This window comes from Prionailurus bengalensis, chromosome D2 (assembly GCF_016509475.1).
Source record: "Prionailurus bengalensis isolate Pbe53 chromosome D2, Fcat_Pben_1.1_paternal_pri, whole genome shotgun sequence".
Lineage (NCBI taxonomy): Eukaryota > Metazoa > Chordata > Mammalia > Carnivora > Felidae > Prionailurus > Prionailurus bengalensis.
The window spans coordinates 51,856,489-51,883,637 of NC_057351.1; the positions used below are offsets into that span (position 1 = coordinate 51,856,489).

At 37.1% G+C, this 27,149-nt stretch overlaps 1 protein-coding gene across 1 annotated transcript in view; it reads left to right on the forward strand.

The window, feature by feature from the left end:
* Positions 1–27,149, forward strand: part of BTAF1 (B-TFIID TATA-box binding protein associated factor 1) — a 121,769-nt gene that overhangs the window by 48,425 nt on the left and 46,195 nt on the right. Inside the window, exons 15-19 of the mRNA XM_043596971.1 lie at positions 16,085–16,189; positions 17,379–17,528; positions 17,840–17,982; positions 18,250–18,424; positions 19,886–20,089. Coding sequence (XP_043452906.1) covers positions 16,085–16,189; positions 17,379–17,528; positions 17,840–17,982; positions 18,250–18,424; positions 19,886–20,089 — 777 coding nt within the window. The remainder of the gene's footprint in view (positions 1–16,084; positions 16,190–17,378; positions 17,529–17,839; positions 17,983–18,249; positions 18,425–19,885; positions 20,090–27,149) is intronic.

Sequence of the window (27,149 nt, forward strand, 5' to 3'; positions counted from 1 at the left end):
AATTGTTCTTTCCTATTTTTTTTTCTCTCTCTAATCTGTCAATCTCAATCTGACTTCTCTTGTTAGTCTTATAATGTGGTGTTTCCTCTTATATTTCAAAATTTTTACAGTTTAGGTAAGATACCAAGGTTGTTCTAAATTCTCTTCTCTATTTTTTAGCCCCTAAATGATTGTTGATATTGGTTATTAAAATTACATGGTTGTGAAAACATCTCTATGTTCTGCGGTGTTGATTTTCTTATCTAGGACTGAACAATTTTTGTCTTTTGAATTTGCTTTTACTGGCTTGTAAATGAAACTTTGGCCCTAGCATATGTAAAAAATTGATGATGATGACTCTTGATCATATACCAGAACTCTTACTGTTCTTTATTTGTGATTTGTAGTATGTCAGCCACCACTTATGCAGAGGTCTCCAATATTTGTTAAATAAATTTGTATAAAATTCTATGCAGGTTATTCAGAGAAATTTTTTAAAAATCCAACATCATTCTTATTTTTACCTTGTAAAAATTTACAGCATGATTGTGACAAGACTCTTACATGATAAGTTTTTTTCTTAAACCTTTATTTATTTTTGAGAGAGAAAATGTGAACAGGGGAGGGGTAGAGAAAGGGGGACAGAGGATCTGAAGCGGGCTCTATGCTGACAGCAGAGATCCTGATGTGGGGCTTGAACCCATGAACCATGAGATCAGGACCTGAGCCAAAGTCAGAAGCTTAACTGACTGAGCCGCCCAGCTGCCCCTTCCATGATAAGTTTAATAAAAGAGTTAAATAATGGAAGAGCAGAAAATGAGAGATGTCAGGAAGCAGCACTGAAGGTTAGACTAAGTGCTGAAGGACCAGGAGGATTTGGGTGATAGGGCTAAAAACTAGTCTTCCCCAAAAAACCCCACAAAACACAAAAGACCCCTAATCCTCCCTTATTTATTTACGTATGTATGTATGTATGTATGTATTTTTGCATTTTTAAATGTAAATTTTAGTTAAAATACATTGCAATTTTGATTTCAGGAGTAGAATTCAGTGATTCATCACTTACATACAACACCCAGTGCTTATCGTAAGTGCCTTCCTTAGTACCCGTCACGCATCTAGCCCATCTCCCACCATCTCCCTCTGTCAAACCATGGTTTGTTCTCTGTCATTAAGAGTCCCTTGTAGTTTGTTTTCCTCTCTTCTCTGTGCCCCCCATTGTTCCCCTGTTACGTTTCTTAAATTTGACCTATGAGTGAAATCATATGGTATTTGTCTTTCTCTGATTGACTTATTTCACTTAGCATAATATATTCTAGCTTATTCATGTTGTTGCAAATGGCAAGGTTTCATTCTTTTTGTTGGCTGAGTAATATTCTATTGTAAAGTATATGTATATAACACATCTTTAAATAAATTTTTTTAATTTATTTAATTTATTTTTTAAATTTACATCCAAGTTACTTAGCATATAGTGCAACAGTGATTTCAGGAATAGATTCCTTAATGCCCCTTACCCACTTAGCCCATCCCATCTCCCACAACCCCTCCAGTAACCCTCTGTTTGTTCTCTATATTTAAGAGTCTCTTATGTTTTGTCCCGCTCCCTGTTTTTATATTTTTGCTTCCCTTCTCTTATGTTCATCTGTTTTGTATCTTAAATTCCTCGTATGAGTGAAGTCATACGATATCTTTCTCTGACTAATTTTGCTTAGCATAATACCCTCTAGTTCCATCCACGTAGTTGCAAATGGGAATATTTCATTCTTGATTGCAGAGTAATACTCCACTGTGTGTGTGTGTGTGTGTGTGTGTGTGTGTGTGTGTGTGTCTGCTTTCTCGAGGATATATACACACACACACACACACACACACACGCACGCATACACACACACGCACGCATACACACACACACACACACACACATATATATATACACACACACACACCACATCTTCTTTATCCATTCATCTGCTGATGGACATTTGGGCTCTTTCCATACTTTGGCTGTTGTTGATAGCGCTGCTATAAACATTGGGGTGCATGTGTCCCTTCGAAACAGCACACCTGTATCCCTTGGATAAATGCCTAGTAGTGCAGTTGCTGGATTGTAGGGTAGTTCTATTTTTAATTTTTTGAGGAACCTCCATACTGTTTTCCAGAGTGGCTGTACCAGTTTGCATTCCCATCAGCAGTGCAAAAGAGATCCTCTTTCTCTGCATCCTCCCCAACATCTTTTGTTGCCTGAGTTGTTAATGTTAGCCATTCTGGCTGGTGTGAGGTAGTATCTCATTGTGGTTTTGATTTGTATTTCCCTGATGATGAGTAATATTGAGCATGTTTTCATGTGTTGGTTTGCCATCTGGATGTCTTCTTTGGAGAAGTGTCTATTTATGTCTTTTGCCCATTTCTTCACTGGATTCTTTGTCTTTTGCATGTTGAGTTTGATAAGTTCTTACAGATTTTGGATCCTAACCCTTTATCTGATAAGGTCATTTGCAAATATCTTCTCCCATTCAGTCAGTTGCCTTTTAGTTTTGCTGATTGTTTCGTTTGCTGTGCAGAAGCTTTTTATCTTGATGAGGTCCCAGAAGTTCATTTTTGCTTTTGTTTCCCTTGCCTCCGGAGACGTGTTGAGTAAGAAGTTGCTACGGCTGACATCATAGAGGATTTTGCCTGCTTTCTCCTCTAGGATTTTGATGGCTTCCTGTCTTGTGTTTAGGTCTTTCATCCATTTTGAGTTTCTTTTTGTGTATGGTGTAAGAGAGTGGTCCATGTTCATTTTTCTGTGTGTTGCTGTCCAGTTTTCCCAGCACCATTTGCTGAAGAGACTGTCTTTATTCCCTTGGATATTCTTTCCTGCTTTGTCAAAGATTAGTTGGCCATACGTTTGTGGGTCCATTTCTGGGTTCTCTATTCTGTTCCATTGATCTGAGTGTTCTTGTGTCAGTACCATACTGTCTTGATGATTACAGCTTTGTAATTCAGCTTGAAGTCCGGGTTTGTGATGCCTCCAGCTTTGGTTCTCTTTTTCAAGATTGTTTTGGCTATTTGAGTTCTTTTCTGGTTTCATGCAAATTTTAGAATAGTTTGTTCTAGCTCTGTGAAGAATGCTGGCGTTATTTTGACGGGTATTGCAATGAATATGTATATTGCTTTGGGTAGTATTGACATTTTTAACAATATTTGTTCTTCTTATCCAGGACCATGAAATATTTTCCCATTTTTTTGTCTCTTCTTTATTTTCTTTCATAAGCTATAGTTTTCAGTGTATAGATTTTTCACCTCTTTGGTTAGATTTATTCCTAGGTATTTTATGGGTTTTGGTGCAATTGTAAATGGGATTGATTCCTTGGTTTCTCTTTCTGTTGCTTCATTATTAGTGTGTAGGAATACAACTGATTTCTGTGCATTGATTTTACATCCTGCAACTTTGCTGAATTCATGGATCAGTTCTAGCAGTTTTTTGGTGGAATCTTTTGGGTTTTCCATAGAGTATCATGTCATCTGCGAAGAGTGAAAGTTTGACCTCCTCCTGGCTGATTTGGATGCCTTTTATTTCTTTGTGTTGTCTGATTGCTGAGGCTAAGACTTCCAATACTGTGTTGAATAACAGTGGCGAGAGTGGACATCCTTGTCTTGTTCCTGACCTTAGGGGGAAATCTCTCATTTTTTCCCCACTGAGGATATTAGCATTGGGTTTTTCGTATATGGCTTTTATGATCTTGAGGTATGATCCTTCTACCCCTACTTTCTTGAGGGTTTTTATGAAGAAAGGATGCTGTATTTTGTCAAATGCTTTCTCTGCATCTAGTGAGAGGATCGTGTGGTTCTTGTCCTTTGTTTTATTGATGTGATGAATCACATTGATTTGCAGATGTTGAACCAGCCCTGCATCCCAGGTATAAATCCCACTTGGTCGTGGTGAATAATTTTTTTTAATGTATTGTTGGATCCAGTTGGCTAATACCTAGTTGAGGGTTTTGCATCCATATTCATCAGGGAAATTGGTCACTAGTGCTTTTTAGTGGGGTCTCTGTCTGATTGTAGAATCAAGGTAATGCTAGCTTCATAGAGTTTGGAAGTTTTCCTTCCATTTCTATTTTTTGGAACAGCTTCAAGAGAATAGGTGTTAACTCTCCTTAAATGTTTGGTAAAATTCCCCTGGAAACCCATCTGGCCCTGGACTCTTGTTTTTGGGGAGGTTTTTTTTATTAGTAATTCGATTTCTTTACTGGTTATGGGTCTGTTCAAATTTTCTATTTCTTCCTGTTTCAGTTGTGGTAGTTTATATGTTTCTAGGAATTTGTCCGTTTCTTCCAGATTGCCCATTTTATTGGTGTATAATTGCTCATAATATTCTCTTATTATTGTTTTTATTTCTGCTGTCTTGGTTGTGAACTCTGCTCTTTCATTCTTGATTTTATTTATTTGGGTCCTTTCCTTTTTCTTTTTGATCAGACTGGCTAGTGGTTTATCAATTTTATTAATTCTTTCAAAGAACCAGCTTCTGGTTTCATTGATTTGTTCTGTTTTTTTGGTTTTGGTAGCATTGATTTCTGCTCTAATCTTTATTTCCTGTCTTCTGCTGGTTTTGGGTTTTATTTACTGTTCTTTTTCCAGCTCTTTAAGGTGTAAATTTGGTTATGTATCTGAGACCTTTCTTCCTTCTTTAGGAAGGCCTGGATTGCTATATACTTCCCTCTTACAACCGCCTTTGCTGTGTCCCTGAGGTTTTGGGATGTGGTATGATCATTTTCATTGGCTTCCATGTACTTTTTAATTTCCTCTTTAACTTCTTGGTTGGCCCATTCATTCTTTAGTAAGATGTTCTTTAGTCTCCAAGTATTTGTTTACCTTTCCAAATTTTTTCTTGTGATTGATTTAGAGTTTCACCATATTGTGGTCTAAAAATATGCATGGTATGATCTCAGTCTTTTTGTACTTGAGGACTGATTTGTGTCCCAGTATGTGATCTATTCTGGAGGACATTCCATGTGCATAAATAAATTTTTTTTTAAGTTTATTTTGAGAGAGAGAACGCGCATGCAAGAGCAGGGGCAGGGGGCAGAGAGAGAGAGGGGGAGAGAATCCCAAGCAGGCTCCACACACAGCCCGATGTGGGGCTTGAACTCACGAACCACTGTGAGATCATGACCTGAGCCAAAACCAAGAGTCGGATGCTGAACTGACTGAGCCATCCAGGTGCCCCAACCATATCTTCTTTATCCATTCATTAGTTGATGGACATTTGGACTCTCTCCATAGTTTGGCCTTGTTGATAATGCTGCTATAAACATTGGGGTGAATGTACCCCTTTGAATCTGTATTTTTGTGTTTTTTGGGTAAATACCTAACGGTGCAATTGCTGGATCATAGGGTAGTGTATTTTTAGTTTGTTGAAGAACCTCTATACTGTTCTCCAAAGTTGCCGCACCATTTTGCATAACCATCAACAGTGCAAGAGGGTTTCTCCGCATCCTCTTCAATACCTGTTGTTTCTTGTGTTGTTTATTTTATCCATTCTGACAAAGTGTGAGGTGGTACCTCATTGTGGTTCTGATTTGCATTTCCCAGATGATGAGTGGTGTTGAGCAAATCTTTTCATGTGTCTGTTAGGCATGTGGAAGTCTTCTGTGTAAAAGCGTCTATTCATGTTTCTGCCAGTTTCTTAACTGGGTTATTTGTTTTTTAGATGTTTGATAAGGTCTTTTTTTTTTTTTTTTTTAATGTTTGTTTATTTTTGAGAGAGAGAGTACAAGCAGGGGAGGAGCAGAGAGAGAGGGAGACACAGAATCTGAAGCAGGCTTCAGGCTCTGAGTTGTCAGCACAGAGCCTGATGCCAGGCCCGAACCCAGGAACTGTGAGATCATGACCTGAGTCGAAGTTGGATGCTTAACTGACTGAGCCGCTCAGGCACCCCGATAAGTTCTTTATAGATTTTGGATACTAAACCCTTATCAATAGGATGAGTTTGGGAGTTTTCTTTCTATTTTTTTTGGAACAGTTTGAGAAGAATATTTATTAACTCTTCTATAAATGTTTGGTAGAATTCCCTTGGGAAGCCATCTGGCACAGGACTCTTATTAGTTGGGAGATTTTTATTCAGTTTCTTTGCTGGTTATGGGTCTGTGCAAATTTTCTATTTCTTCCTGTTTCAGTTTTGGTAGTTTGTCAGTTTCTACGAATTTGTCCATTTCTTCCACATTGCCCTGTTTGTTGGCATGTAATTTTGATAATATTTTGTTATAATTGTTTATATTTCTCTGTTGGTGGTTGTGATCTCTCCTCTTTCATTAGTGATTTTATTTGGATCCTTTCTCTTTTCTTTTTGGTAAGTTTCGCTAAGAATTTATCAATTTTGTTAATTTTTTCGAAGAACCAGCTCTTAGTTTTGTTGATCTGTTCTATTTTTGTTTATCAATTATTTCTGCTCTAATCTTTATTATTTCCCTTCTTCTGCTGGTTTAGACTTTATATGCTGTCTCTTTTCTAGCTCCTTTAGGTGTAAGATTAAGTTGTGTAGGGACCTTTCTTGCTTCTCAAGATAGGCCTGAATTGTAATATACTTCCTTGTTATAACTGGCTTTGCTGCATCCCAAAGATTTTGGACTGTCATGTTTTCATTTTCATGTGCTTCCATGTATTTTTTAAATTTCTTCTTTGATTTCCTGGTTAGTCTGTTCATTCTTTAGTAGGATGTTCTGTAACCTTCATGTATTTAAGGGCTTTCCAAATTTTTTTCTTGTGGTACACTTTAAGTTTCATAACACTGTGATTTGAAAATATGCATGCTATGATCCCGATCTTTGTGTACTTGTTGAGGGTTGATTTGTGACCCAGTATGTGATCTCTTCTGGAGAATGTTCCGTGTGTACTCGAGAAGAATGTGTATTCTGTTTTAGGGTGAAATAAATTCCATCTGGTCCAGTGTGTTCAAAGCCATTGTTTCCTTGTCGATTTTCTGCTTAGATGATCTGTCCATTGCTGTAAGTGGGATGTTAAAGCCCCCTACCATAATTGTATTATTATCAGTGAGTTTCTTTATGTTATTAATTGATTTATATATTTGGGTGCTTCCAAGTTGGCATGAATATTTACAATTGTTAGATATTTTTGATGGATAGACCCCTTAATTATGATATAATACTGTTCTTTATCTCTTGTTATAGCTTTTGTTTTAAAATCTAGATTGTCTTGTATTAGTATGGCTACTTCAGCTTTCATTGATGTCCATTAGCATGATAGATGGTCCTCCATCCCCTCACTTTCAGTCTGCAGTTGTCTTTAGGTCTAAAATGAGTCTCTTGTAGGCAGCATATAGATGGACCTTGTTTTTAAATCTGTTCTAATACCCTGTACTAGAGTATTTCATCCATTTACATTCAGAGTGATTATTAAAAGATATGAAATAGGGCCATTGTGTTACCTGTAGAGTTGGTGTTTCTGGTGATGCTCTGGTACTTTTAAGTCTTTGTTGCTTTTAGTTTCCCTCCCCTCCTCTCCCAACTCAAAGAATTCCCCTTGAAATTTCTTGCAGGGCTGGTTTAGTGGTCACAAACTCCTTTAGTTTTTGTCTGAGAAACTCTATCTCTTACTCTATTTTTTTTTTTTTTTTTTTTTTAGTATTTTTATTTATTTTTGAGACAGAGAGAGACAGAGTATGAGCGGGGGCGAGGGGGGGCAGAGAGAGAGGGAAACAGAATCTGAAGCGGGCTCCAGGCTCCATCTGTCAGCACGGAGCCCGACATGGGGCTTGAACTCACGGACGGTGAGATCATGACCTGAGCTGAAGTCGGCCACCCAGGCGCCCCTCTCTTACTCTATTTTGAATGACAACCCTGCTGCATAGAGTATTCTTGGTTCCATATTTTTCCCATTCAGCACGTTGAATTTATCTTGCCTCTTCTTTCTGTCCTGCCAAGCTTCTGTGGACAGGTCTCCTGCAAACCTGATTTGTCTCTCAGTGTTAGGTTAATGACTTTTTTCCTCTTGCTGCTTTCAGGATTCTTTCTTTGTGTATTTTGTGAATTTCACTATGGTATATTGGTGATGCCTGGCTTTTGTTGAATTTAATGGAGCTCTCTGTGCTACTTGGATTTTGATGTCTGTTCCCTTCCCCAGATTAGGGAAGTTTTCAGCTATAATTTGCTCACATAAACCTTCTGCCCCTTTTTCTCTCCCTTCGTCTTCTGGATTCATATAATATGAATGTTATTACTTTTTTAAATGTTTATTTGTTTTGAGAGAGAGAGAGCACACAAGCCGGGGAAGGCCAGAGAGAGAAGGTGAGAGAGAATCCCAAGCAGGCTCCTTGTTGTTAGCACAGAGCCTGACGTGGGGCTCGATCCCATGAACTGTGAGATCATGACCTGAGCTGAAATCAAGAGCCTGACACTTAACCAGCTGAGCCCCTCAGTCGCCCCCGAATGTTATGTTTTAATAAATCACTGAGTTCCCTAATTCTGCCTTCATGATCCCTGACCTTTGTTTCCCTCTTCTTTCAGCTTCATTGTTTATCTTCTGTACTGGTAATTTGCTCTTCTGGCTTGTCCATCTTCGTTTTTATGGCCTACATTTGGAATTGCCTCTCACGTATAGCATTTTAAATTTTGACCTTACTAGATTTTAGTTCTTTTATCTTTGTAGAAAGGGATTCTCTGGTGTCTTCTATGCTTTTTTCAAGCCCAGCTAGTATCTTTATAATTGTTGCTTTAAATTCTAGTTCAGACATCTTATTCATATCTGCATTAGTTAAATCCCTGGCCATCATTTCTTCCTGTTCTTTCTTTTGAGGTGAATTTCTCTGTCTTGTCATTTTGGAGGAAGAAAAAAGTAATATTAGAATGAAATAAAAATTAAAGAATTAAAAAAATCAAATAAAAGAAGTTAGATCCTAGGTGTGTTTTGGTCTGCTTATTAAGAGAAGCTTGATAGAAAAAAGAAGAGAGAAAACATTTTTTTTTTTTAATTTTTTTTTTTTCAACGTTTATTTATTTTTGGGACAGAGAGAGACAGAGCATGAACGGGGGAGGGGCAGAGAGAGAGGGAGACACAGAATCAGAAACAGGTTCCAGGCTCTGAGCCATCAGCCCAGAGCCTGACGTGGGGCTCGAACTCCCGGACCGCGAGATCGTGACCTGGCTGAAGTCGGACGCTCAACCGACTGCGCCACCCAGGCGCCCCGAGAGAAAACATTTTTTAAGTAGTAAAATAAAATAAACTTTGCTCCTTCTGTATCCAAGAAAACAAAAATAGCAAAACCAAAACAGAAGCAACAACAACAACAAAATGAACAAACAAAAAACCCAAATGAAGCTAGATCTCCTTTGCCCTTCAGGTGGAACTTTGCAGCAGTCTATGGTCAATTGACTAAGATAGCGGAAGGGATTTGTGCTGATCTTCTGGGAGAAGGACCTGCTACTCTGATTCTCTGGCCCACATGCCTTAGAGTAGAGGTGCCTGGAGGGCTCAGGGAGGTGGAGCTTGGTGTAATGGCTTCATTCTCCACTTGGTGGCACTGTTTGGCTCACTGGGGTTGATCAGTGTTGGTGGCCTAATGATGAAAATGGTGGCTCTGGTCTACAGAACAGGAAGTTTGCACCCTCACAGACACACGACCAGTCATTCCTTCTGTGACCCCCCCCCCCCCCCATTCTGCCAAGTGTGATATTTCACTGTAGCTTTGATTTACATTTCCCTGATGATGAGTGATATTCAGCATCTTTTCATGTGTGTGTTGGCCATGTGTATGTCTTCTTTGGAGAAATGTCCATTCATGTCTTCTGCCCATTTTTCAATTGTATTTTTTTTTTTTTGGTGTTGAGTTTTAGAAATTCTTTATATATTTTGGATACTAACCCTTTATCAGGTATGTCATTTGTAAATATCTGCTCCCATTCTGAAGGTTGCCTTCTGGTTTTGTTGATTGTTTCCTTTGCTGTGCAAAAGCTTTTAGTTTATTTTTTGCTTTTGTTTCCCTTGCCTGAGGAGACCTATCTAAAAAAAAAAAAAAAAATGTTCCTATGGCCAGTGTCAGAGAAATTACTGCCTGTGCTCTCTTCTAAGATTTTTATGGTTTTAGGCTCACATTTAGGTCCTTAATCCATTTTGAGTTTTATTTTTGTGTATGGTGTAAGAAGGTGGTAGTCCAGTTTCATTCTTTTGCATGTAGCTGTCCAGTTTTCCCAACAGCATTTGTTGAAGAGACTTTTTCTCATTGCATATTTTTGCCTCCTTTATCAACAATCAATTGACCATATAATATATAATCATGGGTTTATTTCTGGCTCTCTATTCTGTTTCATTGATCTATGTGTCTGTGTTCCAGCACCATACTGTTTTGATTACTACAGCTTTGTAGTATAACTTGAAATCTAGGAATGTGATACCTCCAGTTTTGTTCTGTTTTCAAAATTACTTTGGCCATTCAGGGTCTTTTGTGGCTCCATACAAATTTTAGGAATGTTCTAGTTCTGGAATGTTTGTTCTAGTTCTGTGAAAAATGCTGTTGGTATATTTTTTTAAATATTTATGTTGACATTTATTTATTCTGACAGTGTTGACAGTGCAGACTCGGCATAGGACTTGATCTCATGAACTGTGAGATCATGACCTGAGCCAAAATCGAGTCAGGTGCTTAACTGACTGAGCCACCCAGGCACTCCCTGTTGGTATTTTTTTTCTTTTTTAATTTCAGTTTTCTTTCTTTTTTAAATATAATTTATTGTCAAATTGGCTTCCATACAACACCCAGTGCTCATCCCAACAAGTGCCCTCCTCAGTGCCCATCACCTACTTTCCCCTCTCCCCCATCCCCTATCCCTGTTGGTATTTTTTTAGGGATTGTATTAAATCTGGAGATTGGTGTGGGTGTTATGGGCATTTTAGCAATATTTGTTGAGCATGGAATATCTTTCCATTTGTGTTATCTTCAGTTTTTTCATCAGTTTTATTTTTCAGGGTACAGGTCTCTCACTTCCTTGGTTAACTGTATTCCTAGTTATTATTTTTGGTACAGTTGTAAATGGGACTATTTTCTTCTCTTTCTGTTGCTTCATTATTGGTGCAGAGAAATGCAGCAGATTTCTGTATATTACACCCTGCAAGCTTACTGAATTCATCTGTCATTTCTAGTAGGATTTTGGTGAAGTCTTTAGGGTTCTCTATATATAGTATCGTGTCATCTGCAAATACTGACAGTTTTACTTCTTGCTCACCAATTTGGATGCCTTTGATTCCTTTCATGAGAGTATTTTGGCACATGGCTCATCACTTGTCCCCTCCCCCCCACATATACACTGTCCTTCTAAAATATTATCTCCCTTTCTTTCTGTATCTTTCCTTCAGGGAATAGGGCAGTTCTCTAGTGCCACAAAACAATTCCAGCTTCTATAACTCACTGTGATTTTTTTGTTGTTATTACCTAACATCACGATGCAGTGAAAACTTAATGGTTATTATTACTTTTATGATCTCAGCAACATTATTTGCTGAGAAAATATCAGAGTAAACTATGTCCGATGGTTGTATCTGTTGTTGTATTCTTCTCTACAGCATTACCTGATGGTTGCTGTTGACTGCTTCATAGCTACCTGCAAACTGTCTTATAATACAAGTTCATGATCTCTTATTTGCAGTTTTGAAATCCGAAGTTTTTTTTTTGTAAAGTGAACCAACTTCTCAAACTACTCATTTGGTGAAAAGCCTGCTCATCTTGAAGAGAAACTTTAAGTCTTTATCCTAGTAAATACGCCCATTCACAAATTTTGCCTCAGAAATAATAACATATTTGGGTGCCACCACAGGCCCTGTTGAGGATATTACATAGCATGCAGTATATACAACCTCAGTATTGTTATAAAATTTGAAAAATTATGAATTTCAAAATATATTTGGCTCCAGGAATTTGGGTGAGAGATGATAGACATGTGGTGATGATAAAGATCTATTCTCATTGGGGTACCTGGTGGCTCATTTGGTTAGGTGCCTGACTGTTGATTTTGGCTCAGGTCATAATCTCACTATTTGTGACATCGATAAACATTAAAAAAAAAATCTGTTCTCACTTGAACTTCCCTTTTTCTGAGCTGCTTTCTATGACTATTATTACTTCAGTGGCTTAATGAAAAGATGCCTTAACTAAATAAAAAATCTGGATTCTAACCTTGGCTCTACTGTTTGTTAAATTTATGATCTTGGTCAAGTTGATTTAACTATTCTGGTGATAATCTTCACCCAGTGTTCCTTAGACTTATATGGGCTAAGTAAGATAACGTAAATGAAAGTGCTTTATTAAAATGTTAATGCTGTACAAATAATTAATAGTACAGATAGTAAGAACGATAATACTTCAAGTTCTGGGAATTCTTTTCTAATAATTTGCAATCTTATTTGTATACTGAGGTGTAAGAATGATATTTGATTATAGTAATAATCCAAGTTATTATTGAGGCCTTTATGCTGTGAATGCTGGTAAGCATGTAACATGGGTGGCTACTGCCATTCTGTGTTGCCGATGAAGGAACTGGTGACCAAAAATTAAACTTTCCCAAGCTCTTGTAGCTGCACCACTCACAGTTACTGATTTCAGGCTCAGAATCTGGTCCAATTCTGGCTGACTTTCAGTTTTAAATTTTACATGGAGGGGCGCCTGGGTGGCTCAGTTGGTTAAGTGTCTGCCTTCAGCTCAGGTCATGATCTCATGGTCTGTGAGTTCGAGCCCCATGTCAGGCTCTGTGCTGACAGCTTGGAGGCTGGAGCCTGCTTCAGATTCTGTGTCTCCCTCTCTCTCTGCCCCTCCCCAACTTGTGCTCTCTCTCTCTCTCAAAAATAAATAAAAATGTAAAAAAAAAAATTATAAATTTTACATGGAGACAAAATGGATTTAAGTGCCTATTGAATTGCTTTCTCACTTTTGTATATTAAGTCATCTTAAGTACAAAGTGAAAACATGAACTCTTCTTTAAATTGCTGGTAACTCTATTGCTGAAACTGGTTTCATTTTCTAACTTCTCAATCCATTCCTCTCAATAACTGCAGTGTTGAGGCTAAATCTGCACTGTACCTCTTAAAGACTGATGCCTCTATTTCCTTGAAAGGATTCTGATTATCTTTAGTAATTTTTTGTTATGTTTTACTTTATGAAACCAGAAGACTTTATGACAAAGATGCCCTTAATCTTAAGGTTTATCCCATTATGACTGTGTATGCAGGCATACACGTCTCTAAAATATCCTTAAATAAAACGACAGTTAATACAGTTATTTATGAAATCTTATTACCATTAGACTTCTCTGTGACATACCATACCGTTTGTGATGTTAACATTTGGAAGTATTGGCAAGCCTGGCTTCTTAGGGAGCATGAAAGAATAACTTTTAAGCATACCAAACTAGTTTCATTTGGTAAGGACTTAACATCAAAGTGTAACTTTTTTTGTTAAACCAGTAGTTTGGCAATGAAAGTGAAGGAATTTACCATGTGATTTTCCTTTATGTTTTGTCTCATTAGCTTATGACTGTGTGTGTACATACAAGAGTGCTGTCTATGGATCTCTATGTCTCTCAGTGAACTACTTTACTGGAATATCTAGAGTAACTAGTGTTGTAACCACTAAGAGTTATAGCTGGAACTTGACTCATCAATCTAGAAAAATATGCCAGACATTAATCTTTTGTTCTGCTGACTGGGTCAACTTTTCCATTCCACTTGCATCACAGCCACTTTATGAGTCATTCCAAAATCTCAGTTACATACAGCATTGACTTGTTTGAAAGGCAAACTTTAGCAAGAAGCTTATATTTAGCATGAAGGTATATATGAAATTGAGTTGGAATGTGGGGATTCAGGATATAAGAAATTTCACATAGGCATATGTAGAAGACCAAAAGAATACACTTAAATAAGATTGGCATTAGAGAATATTTGCATAATTAGGTTATGGGCCAGATATTACAAAGATGTTAAAAAGCAAGAGCAGAGGTTAAATATTTAGCTGACTTTCAATAAATATTGATTGGACAAATGAATAGAATAGAGCATTATAAATTGTGTAAGAGTTCGGCGCGCATGCGCACGTTTGTGTATGTGTTTCTCTTGTGGTGGGCCAAAATAGGATTTCAGACCAAATTTGTGGAAGAACTCAGTGTGATTCATCACTTTGTTGTAACTTCTTTTCAAATCTCCTTCCCTGCAACCCCAAATCATTTGATATGGATATAAATGATGATGAATTTGCCTCCAGGCAGGAAATCAAATCAGGTGTTCCTGGTGGTGGTGATCAGATTGTTGCTTTTTTTCCACATCTACTCATTTTGTGGGTATGCTTGTGGGAAGACAGAAGGGGTGTAGCAAAAGAAAAATGGCAAGATCTTACCCTGTCAGTTTTGCCAGTTAGGGATTTATTACCAACTATTAATTTGTGGGAAATTTCACACATTACTGTCTGTGACGTTGGACCATTTCCTCTAAGCAATATGGATTTATTCAACAAATATTTTAGTGCCTAATATGTGTTTACAATTCTTTAGATACTGACCAGAAAGAGACAGGTCTCTACCCTTTTATAGAGCTTAAAATAGGAAACTAAACAAGACAGGAGAAACTCCCAGACAACTAGATAAGCTCTAATAACATAATGAGGTGAGTGTCTGGTAGAGGAAGTAGATGCTGCTGCTGGATCCTAGCTAGTGAGGTGAGTGAAGGTCAGGGAAGGTCCTGCTAAAAGTGAAGTCTAAGCTGAGATCTGAAGGATGAGTAGAATTTAACCAGTGAAGAGCAGAGTAAAAGGAAGGAGCAGCAGGTGAAACTCTGGAAGCTGGAGAGAACATGATGGCAGTAAAGAGGAGGTGAAAGGAAATTGGCTGGAGGATAGAGTGTGAGGGAGTATAGATGGCTAGAAGTCTCACCTTGATTTTCAGATACAGTGAACTGTATTATAATCTGATTTCTGTGTGTCATCAGTTCTCTTTATTCTGAGTTCTAGGAAGGAGTACATAGCAGGGAACATCAATCTGAATAAAGCAACTGGGAAGAAACTACCCCATCTGTGTCACACTAAATAACCACTATTTATTTTTCTCAGTAATGCCCACAGATGCACTCCCCTCTGTCTGATGCTCACTACAAAAATGTTGGGGACTACATGTAACACTAACTAAAGTGCTAATAATTGTTATGTTAATTATTTAACACAGACCAAAACATTTTTTTCAAAAGCCATTCTTAAGCTTGAATTCACATATAACTTTAGTAATAGTGTTCCAGGTTATAGTTAATTTAAACATGGTGAAGTAAACAGACTGTGGCAAGAATTTTTCTGTATATTAGTTTACACTGTACTGGATTAATGCTAAATGGTCATCAAACTTTGCAGACTTTCCCTAAGATTAGGGGGGAAATTTTTGATTAGTCGAGTCCTAGTTAGTAGCATACTACAGGTCCATTAACTACTTAAAAAAAAAGTTGCGGGAGAGGAATTCCGAGGAGGATAATCTCTAAAGGAGTGAAAATAATAATGAGCTCCTCATTGCACCCCGTTCCCCCACCAATCTAATTAAAGAGACCTGTAAATACAAAGTAACAGCATTAGATTTCCTGCCTAAATCATTGCCTGCTAGAAGACAGGTGCAAAATTAATGAAAATAGGTCAGCCAGCTTTCAGATCTGCAATAGACAGATTGGCCCTGGATGGGCTAAGTCATACCTTGTGATTTTTTTAAGATCATACTAATAGTGAGCTAAAACCATATTATGTTTTGCAACCATATTGAAAAGGAGATGGTTGCACCCTTGTCAGGTGAAGTGAATTCGGCCTCCAAATATTTTCCCAGCCTTATCTTATATTTTCTACTAAGCAGACTTTATGCTGTGCTGCTACAGAATCTGCATTTTTAAAATACTAGTTCCTCTGATGATATTTAATTTCTCTAAATCTTTGGAATAAGAAATAGGATTCTCTTGCTCCAAAATCTTGTAAAAATTTATCACCCAGTTGAACCTTTTTGATAAAGCCATGTAACAGTTGTATTATTTGACTTATAACTCTTTAAATAAGCTAACACCCAAGAATTGTATACTATAGATTTGCTGTTTTTGTTTTCAGAACTCTTCATCTTGGCTTATACCTATTCTGCCTGATATGCTGCGACACATTTTTCAGTTTTGTGTATTAGAAAGCAGCCAGGAAATTCTGGACCTCATTCACAAGGTACACAGTGAATATATCTGTACTCTTTTCCCCAGTGATTTGGTAGATTTAAAAAATTTTTCACAATCGCTATACTGTTGTTGGTCAGGAATTTTAAGAAATTAGAAATCAAAACATTTGAAAAGTCAGAGATTGCTTACTGTTAAGTTTTCTATTACTGCCATATCAAATGACCACAAATTAGTGGCTTAAAACAACATAAATGTATTACTTCACAGTTCTATAGCTCAGAAGTCTGACATGGGTATCCTCAGGCCAGGCAAGATATGACAAGAAAATAGTCTTCTTATGGAATATAATAGTTAAATCTACTAGGCAAGTGTTTTAAGCACTTTCTGATAGCCTCAGTACAGAAAGTAAAATGAAGGAAAGACTTTTCTTTATCACTTATTTTGCTGTTTATAAGTATGCTTATTGATCCTGTGAAGTATCTTTTGGAAATCATTGGTAATACACAGAGTCTGATCGTTTTAGTTTAGATTTGTACTTTTCCCCCTTATTTGAAAGGTGTATTGGGATCTTTTAAGATGAGCCATTTGATATATTTAACTGTTTATAAAGGGAAATGGTACTGTTTGACCTTTCAAATCTGTTAATTGAGTCTGGAATTATTGCCTCTGAGGTGGCTCATTGTTAACAGCCTTGAATTAACAGTGGTGGTATTTCTACAGGCTTTTAATTACACTTAATCTTACGCATCAAGAAAGGTACCTTATTAAGTAAGATCATGAATCAAGACTTACATTGTTCTTAATTTATGCTAGGACATTACCACCTCTAACTTTAGCAGAGGACATCTATGAGGAACTGTTAGATGTTGAAGAGTGTATGTTGAATATAGGACTGCATTAGTATTGAGCTTTATGATACATGCAAAGGATTTCAACAGCTGAGATTTTGACAACCCTTATTGTTATGGGTATCTTACATTTTAAATGATTTTTGCAAAATACTGAAGAAAACTCTTGTGTTCCTCTCCTTAAAACTTTCTTTGGTGTTTTTTAGTATATAAAACTATCAAAAAGCAGCATTTAAAAATAAGCTTTTCTCTTGACTTTTAAAATTGATCTCTGTGCTATTTCCAACCCCCTTTTTTTTTTTTAACTCAGTATCCCTAAAAATAAGTATTAGATTTTATTACCCCATACTAGAAAAATTTCACTTTTCATGTTTCTCTTTCACTTTGTAGGTTTGGATGGAACTGTTGAGCAAAGCTTCAGTTCATTATGTGGTAGCAGCTGCTTGTCCCTGGATGGGTGCTTGGCTTTGCTTGATGATGCAGCCTTCTCATTTACCTATTGACTTAAATATGTTGCTAGAAGTAAAAGCCAGAGCCAAGGTGAGTGTAAAGGGACATAATGTATTTGTATATTTAGGTCTAAATATTAATATAGGAAACTATGTAAGAAATTTGTATTGCTTTATCTTAAGCGTAATTTAATTAATTTAATGTAAGGACAAATTACTGTTTTATGAGGACCTTGACAAAATGCATAGTAATTTTTATCCATTAAAATTTTGGGAAAAGAAATGTATTTTACTGGGATAACAAATGAGAGTATTTTTGCATATAGAGGAGAGTTGCCTATTAAATTTTAATGATTAATCTTTAATTATAGTTTCCCCTCCTCCCCCCACCTTTCTTTCTAGGAAAAAACATGTGGTAAGGTACGCCAAGGCCAAAGCCAAACTAAAGAAGTCCTTCAGGAGTACATTGCAGGTGCAGAGACCATCATGGAAGATCCCTCCACTAGGGATTTTGTGGTTATGCGGGCCAGAATGATGGCAGCCAAGTGAGTATACAAAAATTGAGAAGGCTTTTAAAAGAACCAAAATATTCTTCTGATGTGTTTGTCAATACTTCCTCCATCACACTAGTTACAGAGTAAGAAAAAGTGTAATTAAACGTTTTTCTTTTTTTTTGAAGTTTTAAATAAGATTTATATCTTTTTATGAAGATGAAAGAGGAGTTATATCTTTGTTGTGAAAAGTTATAGCTTCAATAGGGGAAACTTTACTTCAAGTAAGTTCTATAGTAACTTCTTTTTTCTCCCTCCTAGGTTGTTAGGAGCACTTTGTTGCTGTATTTGTGATCCGGGTGTAAATATGGTAACCCAAGAAATTAAGCCAGCTGAATCCCTTGGCCAGTTACTACTCTTCTATTTGAACTCCAAATCTGCCTTGCAGAGAATTAGTGTTGCATTGGTAATCTGTGAATGGGCTGCTTTACAAAAGGTAAGATTTTTTCCCCAAAAGTAATGAAGACAAGCTAAGTAAACCAATTTCCATTAGCTGTTAAGATTATTTTCATTATATTTTATAAACAGAACAAAATTTTCTCTGTATAAAAATCCGACAGTTCTAGAAAAGTATTCTAAATTGTAGTGAAACATTATTTCTCTTCCAGTTGCTTTTAACCTTAGACTTTTTTCTTAGAACCCCCAGTTTCGTACCTGAGACTACTAGCTATGACCATACTTAATGTTTGCTCATGATACTACAATCTGTTAAGAAATGTCCGTCCAAAACAGTCATGTGTATGTGTGGAAGCAGTCCAGAAACTGTTGGTCATTCATTCCTTAATATCTGAACACTACAAAAGATAAGAGGCTTTGAGATTGATTTGTATGAGTAGTAGCAAGGGCAGAATTTTTGGTCACAGGAAGAATAAAACCTCCATCTTTAAACTAAAGTCTTCATGTTTCCAAGTAAGCCATTCTCTTGCAGCCCTTTTAACCTTTAACTTCTAATAAGATATGTGATTTTGTGTAAGACTGACTTCTGTAAATCAAAGAAACTTCCTGCTGGCTTTGTTTATTCCATTAACTGGAATTCTGGAAATTTAACTGTCTGCACTTGCTGTGAGAGTTTCTTGTTACTGCCTCTTAGCAGTTTGTCAAAGCTATGTCTAAAAGTAATTGAGCCATGCTCTGTTGCATCTGAGACCCCAGCTTTGCCTCTGGAAAGAAGCAAGGCTCATCTGTTTTTAGGCAGGACTCGGTGTGCTGGAGAGGCAGTGATGCTGTGTTTTTGTGCCTCTCAGACTCAGCAGCAAGTGTTGACAGTTCGGTTTCTGGACCCTCACAGAGCTTCTCTGGACTTACTCTGTGAAGCCCAGGCTGACCACCCAGATCCCACAGAACCCCTCATGGCTCACCACTGAGGCCATTCCCCCTCTGGTTGGGGCAGGCAACAACCAGAGAGAGTGGGAAGGGTTAGTTAAATTTGGGGGCAGGTAAGTAGCTTTTAAATTATATATATCCATTTCTACAGTATGGCATGTGAAGCTATGGGTTCAACTGTTAAAAAATCTAATAATGAGTTTTTAAATAACATTTTTAGTGCATGCTAAGTGTTCCTTTCTGACTGATTTCTTTTTACAGTTATATTTATAAGCCCGTGCTATATATATAAAAACTTGGTATAAATTCAGAGTAAAGTAGGAGTAATTAGATGCAAAATTTAAAGGAATTATAATAGTTCCATGTGCATGTTCTATAGTGATTCATATTAAAATTATAGTAGTTTGGGTGTGATACCTTTTCTCTGCAACTAACGATGTTCTGGGAGGTAACAGAACATAGATTCAAGATGAATAGGAATTTAGAACTTTGTAGTTTGCAAGTGAAAATGTATGCATCTCTAGAATTATGTTTATATATTTGTCCTGAATATTTCTTGTCTGTTATATTTTAGGAGTGTAAAGCTGTTACCCTAGCTGTGCAGCCACGTTTACTTGATATCCTTTCAGAACATTTATATTATGATGAAATTGCCGTTCCATTCACACGAATGCAGAATGAATGTAAACAGCTTATTTCATCATTAAGTGATGCACATATTGAAGTTGGTAGTAGAGTAAACAACAATGTTTTTACAATAGATCAAGCTAATGACTTGGTGAGTAAAGAAGTAACTTTCTTAATTTTAGATAGAGCATAAAATAAAGATTAGAAATTTGTCATGTGATATTTACCACAAAAACACTAATTTGTTGAATCTATCCATGGCTTGATAGCCTGTCACTCCTGCCCCTCAGAAAAGTTTTCATTGCATTGACTTTTTTAAAAATTTTTTTTACATTTATTTATTTTTGAGAGACAGAGACAGAGCACAAGTGGGGGAGGGAGAAGGAGATACAGAATCCGAAGCAGGCTCCAGGCTCTAAGCTGTCAGCATAGAGCCCAACGCGGGGCTTGAACTCACAAACCATGAGATCATGACCTGAGCCGAAGTCGGCCACTCAACCGACTGAGCCACCCAGGCGCCCCTTCTTTTTTTTTTTTTTTTTTTTTTTTTAAATTGAGGGGGAAGGAATTTTCTTTAAATCTCAGGTTCTAACAAACCAATGTACCTTTATTAGAAAAACCTGTTCCATTTTTTTGGTCATTTCTCAGTTTTGCTTAATACTGGCAGAGTATAGAATAAACTGCTTCTGTATAAGTTCCTGAGTATTTCTCAAGCCCTCTCTCAACTTATAATGAAAATATTTAAACATAAAAGTAAGGGAGGGGCACCGGGCTGGGTCAGTTGGAGCAGCATGTGACTCCTGAGTCATGAGTTCAGCCCTCATGTTCGGTGGACAGATAACTTAAATAACGAAAACTTAAAACAAGAAAGAGAGAGAAGGTAAGAGAATTACACAATGAACATTCATATACTCCCCAGCTAGATTGCAGAGTTAACATTTTACTAAATTTGCTTTATCACATATATTTGCACTGTCTACTCATCAGTCTGTCTTTTTTGATGCATTTATAAATTAGTTACAGATATCAGTAAACTGATATATCTATATATGTACCTGTATCATTAAAATTCAGTATTTATGGTTTTTGCTCTTTTGTGAGGTAAAATACTATGAAGTCCACAAATCTTAAACTATTTGATGAATTTTAACAGATGACGATACCTATGAAAACCAAATCCCTATCAAGATACAGACAGTACTGTCACCACTTTGTAGTCAATCCCTGCCTGTCCCTGCCCTCAAGTAACCATCGTTCTGATTTTTCCTCCATCATAGGTTACTTTTGCCAATTCTAGAAATTTGTATAATTGGAATCATAAACTCTGTGCTGTTTGGTTTTAAGGGTTTTTTTCCAGCATGATTTTTTTAAAATTCATCTATGTTGTTATATATATCAATAATTCATTTTTTATTATTTAGTTTTATTCCACTGTATAAATACACCACAGTTAAGCCCTTCTCCTGTTAATGAACACTTGGGCTATTCCAAGGTTTTGGCTATTATGAAATAGCTGTTATAAACATTCTTGTACAAGTGTCTTTGTAGACATATATTTTCATTTCTCGTGGGTAAATATGTGTGAGTAGAATTGCTGGATTTTAGGGTGGTTGTTTATTTACTTTTATAAAAAATTGCAGACCTTTTCCCAAATCGGCTATATCATTTTATCTTCTTACCAGCAATATGTGTGAGTTCTGGTTGTTCCACATCACCATCAACATTTGGTGTGGTTGCTCCTTTTCACTGAAGCCATTCTGGTCGTTGTATGATAGTGTCATTGTGGTTTTTACTTTGTGTTTCCTTGATGGCTAATATATTCAACACTTTTTTATGTCTTAGTGGCCATTTGAAGACCTTCCTGTCTGAAATGTCTGTAGAAATCATTTGCCTGTAGGTAGTCTTTTTATTACTGAGTTGTAGAAGTTTTTATATATATCCTGAAATACCAATCCTTTGTTAGATAGATACTTCCTGCATATTTTCTCCCAGTGTGTGGCTTGCCTTTTCTTTTTCTTAATTGTCTTTAGATGAGCAGATATTTTTAATTTTGATGAAGTCTAGTTTAATAGTTGTTTTCTTTTATGGTTATTGTGTTCTGTGACCTAAAGTACCTTTTCTTATCTCTAATTTGTGAAGATAGTTACATATATTTTCTTCTAAAGTTTTGCAGTTTTAGCTTTTGTATTTAGATTTATCATCCATATTGAATTAATGTTTATGTTTACTATGAAGTACAAATTGAATTCTGTTTGTTTTTCAAAAAGAACCATTTGAAACATTTTTAAAAATTTATTTTGAGAGATAGCCTGAGTGGGGGAGGGGCAGAGAGAGATGGAGAGAGAGAATCCCAAGCAGGCTCTGCACTGCCAGCACTACTTAACCAACAGCCACCCAGGTGCCCCAAAGATAACCAGTTTTTCAAGCATCTTTTATTGGAAAGATTTTCTGTTCCCAGTCCCAATTGGAATTCTCTGGCACCTGTGTCAAAAATTTGTTCAAGTATAGGTGTAGATCTATATCTGTATTCTGTTCAGTCGTTTTGTCTCTCATGCCATCACCAATGTCTTGATTTTTGTAACTTTGTACTTACTAAGTTCTTAAAGTTAGGTGGTGTAAATGAGTTTTTCCTTTTTGAGTTATAGGATCAGGAACTGAGGCATTTGTGTTGATTCCTGTGAAACAGCAGTCTTCATTTCTTATCCTCTTTTCTAATTAGAAAAAATTATATACTGGAATTTGTTTTCACCTGTGAGAGAAGGCTAAAGTTGTTATTTTTTTCCTGAATTGTTATTTTATAAAGTTGTTTTTCTGATTGTTGTAGTTCTTTATCCATTTTGCCTCTGCTTCTCTTCTTCCCTCCCTACTATTTCTGACAACTTTTTTTCTTATGCTGAAAACTTAAAAAAAAAAAATTAATGTTTATTTATTTTTAAGAAAGAGAGAGAGAGAAAGAGAGAGAGAGAGAGAGAGAGAGAGAGAGGGAGGGAGGGATTGGAAGGGTAGATAGAGAGGGAGACACAGAATCCGAAGCAGGCTCCAGGCTCTGAGCTGTCAGCACAGTGCCCGATGCAGGGCTTGAACTCACGGACTGTGAGATCGTAACCTGAGCTGAAGTCAGGTGCTCAACCTGCTGAGCTACGCAGGCGCCCCATTATGATGGAAACTTTTAAGGTTTACTATCTTAGCAACTTCCAAATATGCAGTTCAATATTACTGACTGTAGTCATCATGCTGTACATTACATTTCCATAACTTATTTATTATAGAACTGGGAGTTTGTACTTCTTGACCTCCTTTACCCATTCCACCTCCTCCTTATCCCTTTCCCCTCTGGCAACTACCAGTCTGCTCTCTATTAGTTTTGTTTGTTCCTTTGTTTTTCAGATTCCACAGTAGGTGAAATCATAAGGTATTTGTCTTTCTCTGATGTATTTCACTTAGCATAATGCCCTAAAGGTCCATCCATGTTGTTGCAGTTGGGAAATTTCATTCTCTTTTATGGCAAAGTAGTGTCCCATTGTAGATACATACTGCATCTTTATCCATTCATCCATCCATGGACACTTAGGTTGTTTGTGTATCTTGGCTATTGTGAATGATGCTATAGTGAACATAAGTGTTCATGTGTCTTTTCAAATTACTGTTTCATTTTCTTCAGATAAATATCCAGAAGTGGAAGTGCTGGATAATCTGGTAGTTCTATTTTTCATTTTTTGAGGAACTTCATACTGTTTTCCATAGTGGTTGCACCAATTTACATCCCCACTAACAGTGCACAAGGGTTCCCTTTTTCCACATCCTTGCCAACACTTGTTATTTCTTGTCTTTTTGATAATTGTCATTTGGTAGGCATGAAATGATATCTCATTGTGGTTTTATTTGCATTTCCCTCGTGATAATGAGCATCTTTTCGTGTACTATTGGCTATCTGTATGCCTTCTGAAAAAATATCTGTTCAGAACCTCTGCCCATTTTTTAAAAAATTATTTTATTTATTATTTTTTAAATGTTTTAATTAATGAAATGATTTAATTTACATCCAAGTTAGCATGTAGTGCAACAATGATTTCAGGAGTAGATTCCCTAATGCCCCTTACCCATTTAGCCCATCCCTTCGCCATCAACCCTGTTTGTTCTCTGTATTTAAGAGTCTCTTATGTTTTGTTCCCCTCCCTGTTTTTATATTTTTGCTTCCCTTCTCTTATGTTCATCTGTTTCGTATCTTAAATTCTTCATATGAGTGAAGTCATACGATATCTTTCTCTTACTAATTTTGCTTAGCATAATACCCTGTAGTTCCATCCACATAGTTGCAAATGGCAAGATTTCATTCTTTTTGATTGCCAAGTAATACTCCACTGTGTGTGTATGTGTGTGTGTGTACATATACACACATACACACCGCATCTTCTTTATCCATTCATCCACTGATGGACATTTGGGCTCTTTTCATACTTTGGCTGTTGTTGATAGCGCTGCTATAAACATTGGGGTGCATGTGTCCCTTCGAAACAGCACACCTGTATCCCTTGGATAAATGCCTAGTAGTGCAGTTGCTGGATTGTAGGGTAGTTCTATTTTTAATTTTTTGAGGAACCTCCATACTGTTTTCCAGAGTGGCTGTACCAGTTTGCATTCCCATCAGCAGTGCAAAAGAGATCCTCTTTCTCTGCATCCTCCCCAACATCTTTTGTTGCCTGAGTTGTTAATGTTAGCCATTCTGGCTGGTGTGAGGTAGTATCTCATTGTGGTTTTGATTTGTATTTCCCTGATGATGAGTAATATTGAGCATGTTTTCATGTGTTGGTTTGCCATCTGGATGTCTTCTTTGGAGAGGTGTCTATTTATGTCTTTTGCCCATTTCTTCACTGGATTCTTTGTCTTTTGCATGTTGAGTTTGATAAGTTCTTTATAGATTTTGGATACCAACCCTTCATCTGATATGTCATTTGCAAATATCTTCTCCCATTCAGTCAGTTGCCTTTTAGTTTTGCTGATTGTTTCGTTTGCTGTGCAGAAGCTTTTTATCTTGATGAGGTCCCAGAAGTTCATTTTTGCTTTTGTTTCCCTTGCCTCCGGAGACGTGTTGAGTAAGAAGTTGCTACGGCTGACATCATAGAGGATTTTGCCTGCTTTCTCCTCTAGGATTTTGATGGCTTCCTGTCTTGTGTTTAGGTCTTTCATCCATTTTGAGTTTCTTTTTGTGTATGGTGTAAGAGAGTGGTCCATGTTCATTTTTCTGTGTGTTGCTGTCCAGTTTTCCCAGCACCATTTGCTGAAGAGACTGTCTTTATTCCCTTGGATATTCTTTCCTGCTTTGTCAAAGATTAGTTGGCCATACGTTTGTGGGTCCATTTCTGGGTTCTCTATTCTGTTCCATTGATCGGAGTGTCTGTTTTTGTGCCTACTGTCACTGTATTGTCTTGATGTCTTAAGCCACTGTATTGTCTTAATGATTACAGCTTTGTAATTCAGCTTGAAGTCCGGGTTTGTGATGCCTCCAGCTCTGGTTTTCTTTTTCAAGATGGCTATGGCTACTTGGGGTCTTTTCTGGTTTCATACAAATTTTAGGATTGTTTGTTCTAGCTGTGAAGAGTGCTGGTGTTATTTTGATAGGGATTGCTTAAGTTTTTATTTTAATTCCAGTTAGTTAACATACAGTGTTACATTAATTTCAGTTGTAAAATATAGTGGTTCAACAATTCCATACAACACCCAGTGCTCATCATGACAGGTGTTTTTCTCAAAATCCCCATCACCTATTTCATCCATCTCCCCACCCAGGAAGGGCAATTTTATTTTTTTATTTATATTTTTTGGAAGAAGGGCAATTTTAAAAGGTTAGTCTTAGCCTTGGCTAAGAGCCACTGCTTTTTAAATTTTTCACTGAATCCTGTTTTTTCTCTTACTTTCCGAATATGAGCGTTTCCCTAAGATTTTTATCTCTTATCATTCTCACAAGTTAGTTCTTACCCATGTGCTTTGCTATCTTCTCTTGATCTCTTGATGTTGTTCTTTTAGGCATTTTTAGTTGGATGTCTCACTGTCACTTCAGCTTAACATAACCAAAACTGGAATTAAAAAAAAATTTTTTTTGTAATGTTTATTTCTGAGACAGAGAGAGACAGAGCATGAGTGGGGGAGGGACAGAGAGAGAGGGAGACACAGAATCAGAAGCAGGCTCCAGGCTCTGAGCTGTTAGCACAGAGCCCAACGCGGGGCTTGAACTCACAAACCGTGAGATCATGACCTGAGCCGAAGTCAGAGCTCAACTGACTGAGCCACCCAGGCGCCCCAAAAACTGGAATTTTTTTAACAGTAAAATTCCTTTTTAAATCCACAGTTGCAAATCTTGTCACCATTTTCTTCCAAAAAGCCTCATATGTTCATCTTTTCCCTGTTTTCATTGCGACAACCCAGTCAAGGGCCATAGTACTTCATGACTAGGTCCTGACTCATCTCTGAGGCTCTAGGTGGTCTCTGGTCCATTTCATCCTGCATGTTGTGCTAGACTTGTAAAGTCCTTTAGTGCCACTCTGAAGGCATCCCTCCCCTGCTTAAAAACATTATTTTTGTTTTCCTTTATTTTTAGCTTTTTTGTTTTTCTTTTCACACCTTTAAATTCCTCGTCTCTTAGCACTGGGTGTTGTATGGAAACCAATTTGACAATACATTTCATAAAAAAAATAATTAAAAATAAATTCCTCATCGCTTACTATTTCTCAAACTTCCTCCACTTAAGTGTAGTTAGCTTTCTTGCAGAAGTATACTATATGCTCACTCACTTTCTGTGCCTCACTCATTCTCCCTTCTGAGTCTGAGCTCCCGTTTCTTTTGTCAGGAATTCCCTACCCTCCACCCTCTATGCTTATCCAGAATTCATCTGTTGACATTCTTCCATTTATACCTTGTACTCAGGCCATGATTAGCTGTTTTTAGGTCCCTGGACAATGCCTCACTTACCATCCTCACCTCAGTCTGTTTGCCAAGATGACCCTACAACTCCTGACTTACCCCATTCTTTAAAAACATCACAAGTGTTAACTTCGGTGGGACAAGCCTCCACTTATCACCTGAGAAGAGTTAAGCATCCAATGTGTCTCACGGCAGCCTGTGCTTACCTCAGTTATATGTTATGTTTTCTTATTTACTTATATGTCTGTCTCCCATATTAGTCTCTACATTGTTTTGAGGTTATGAAGACATTA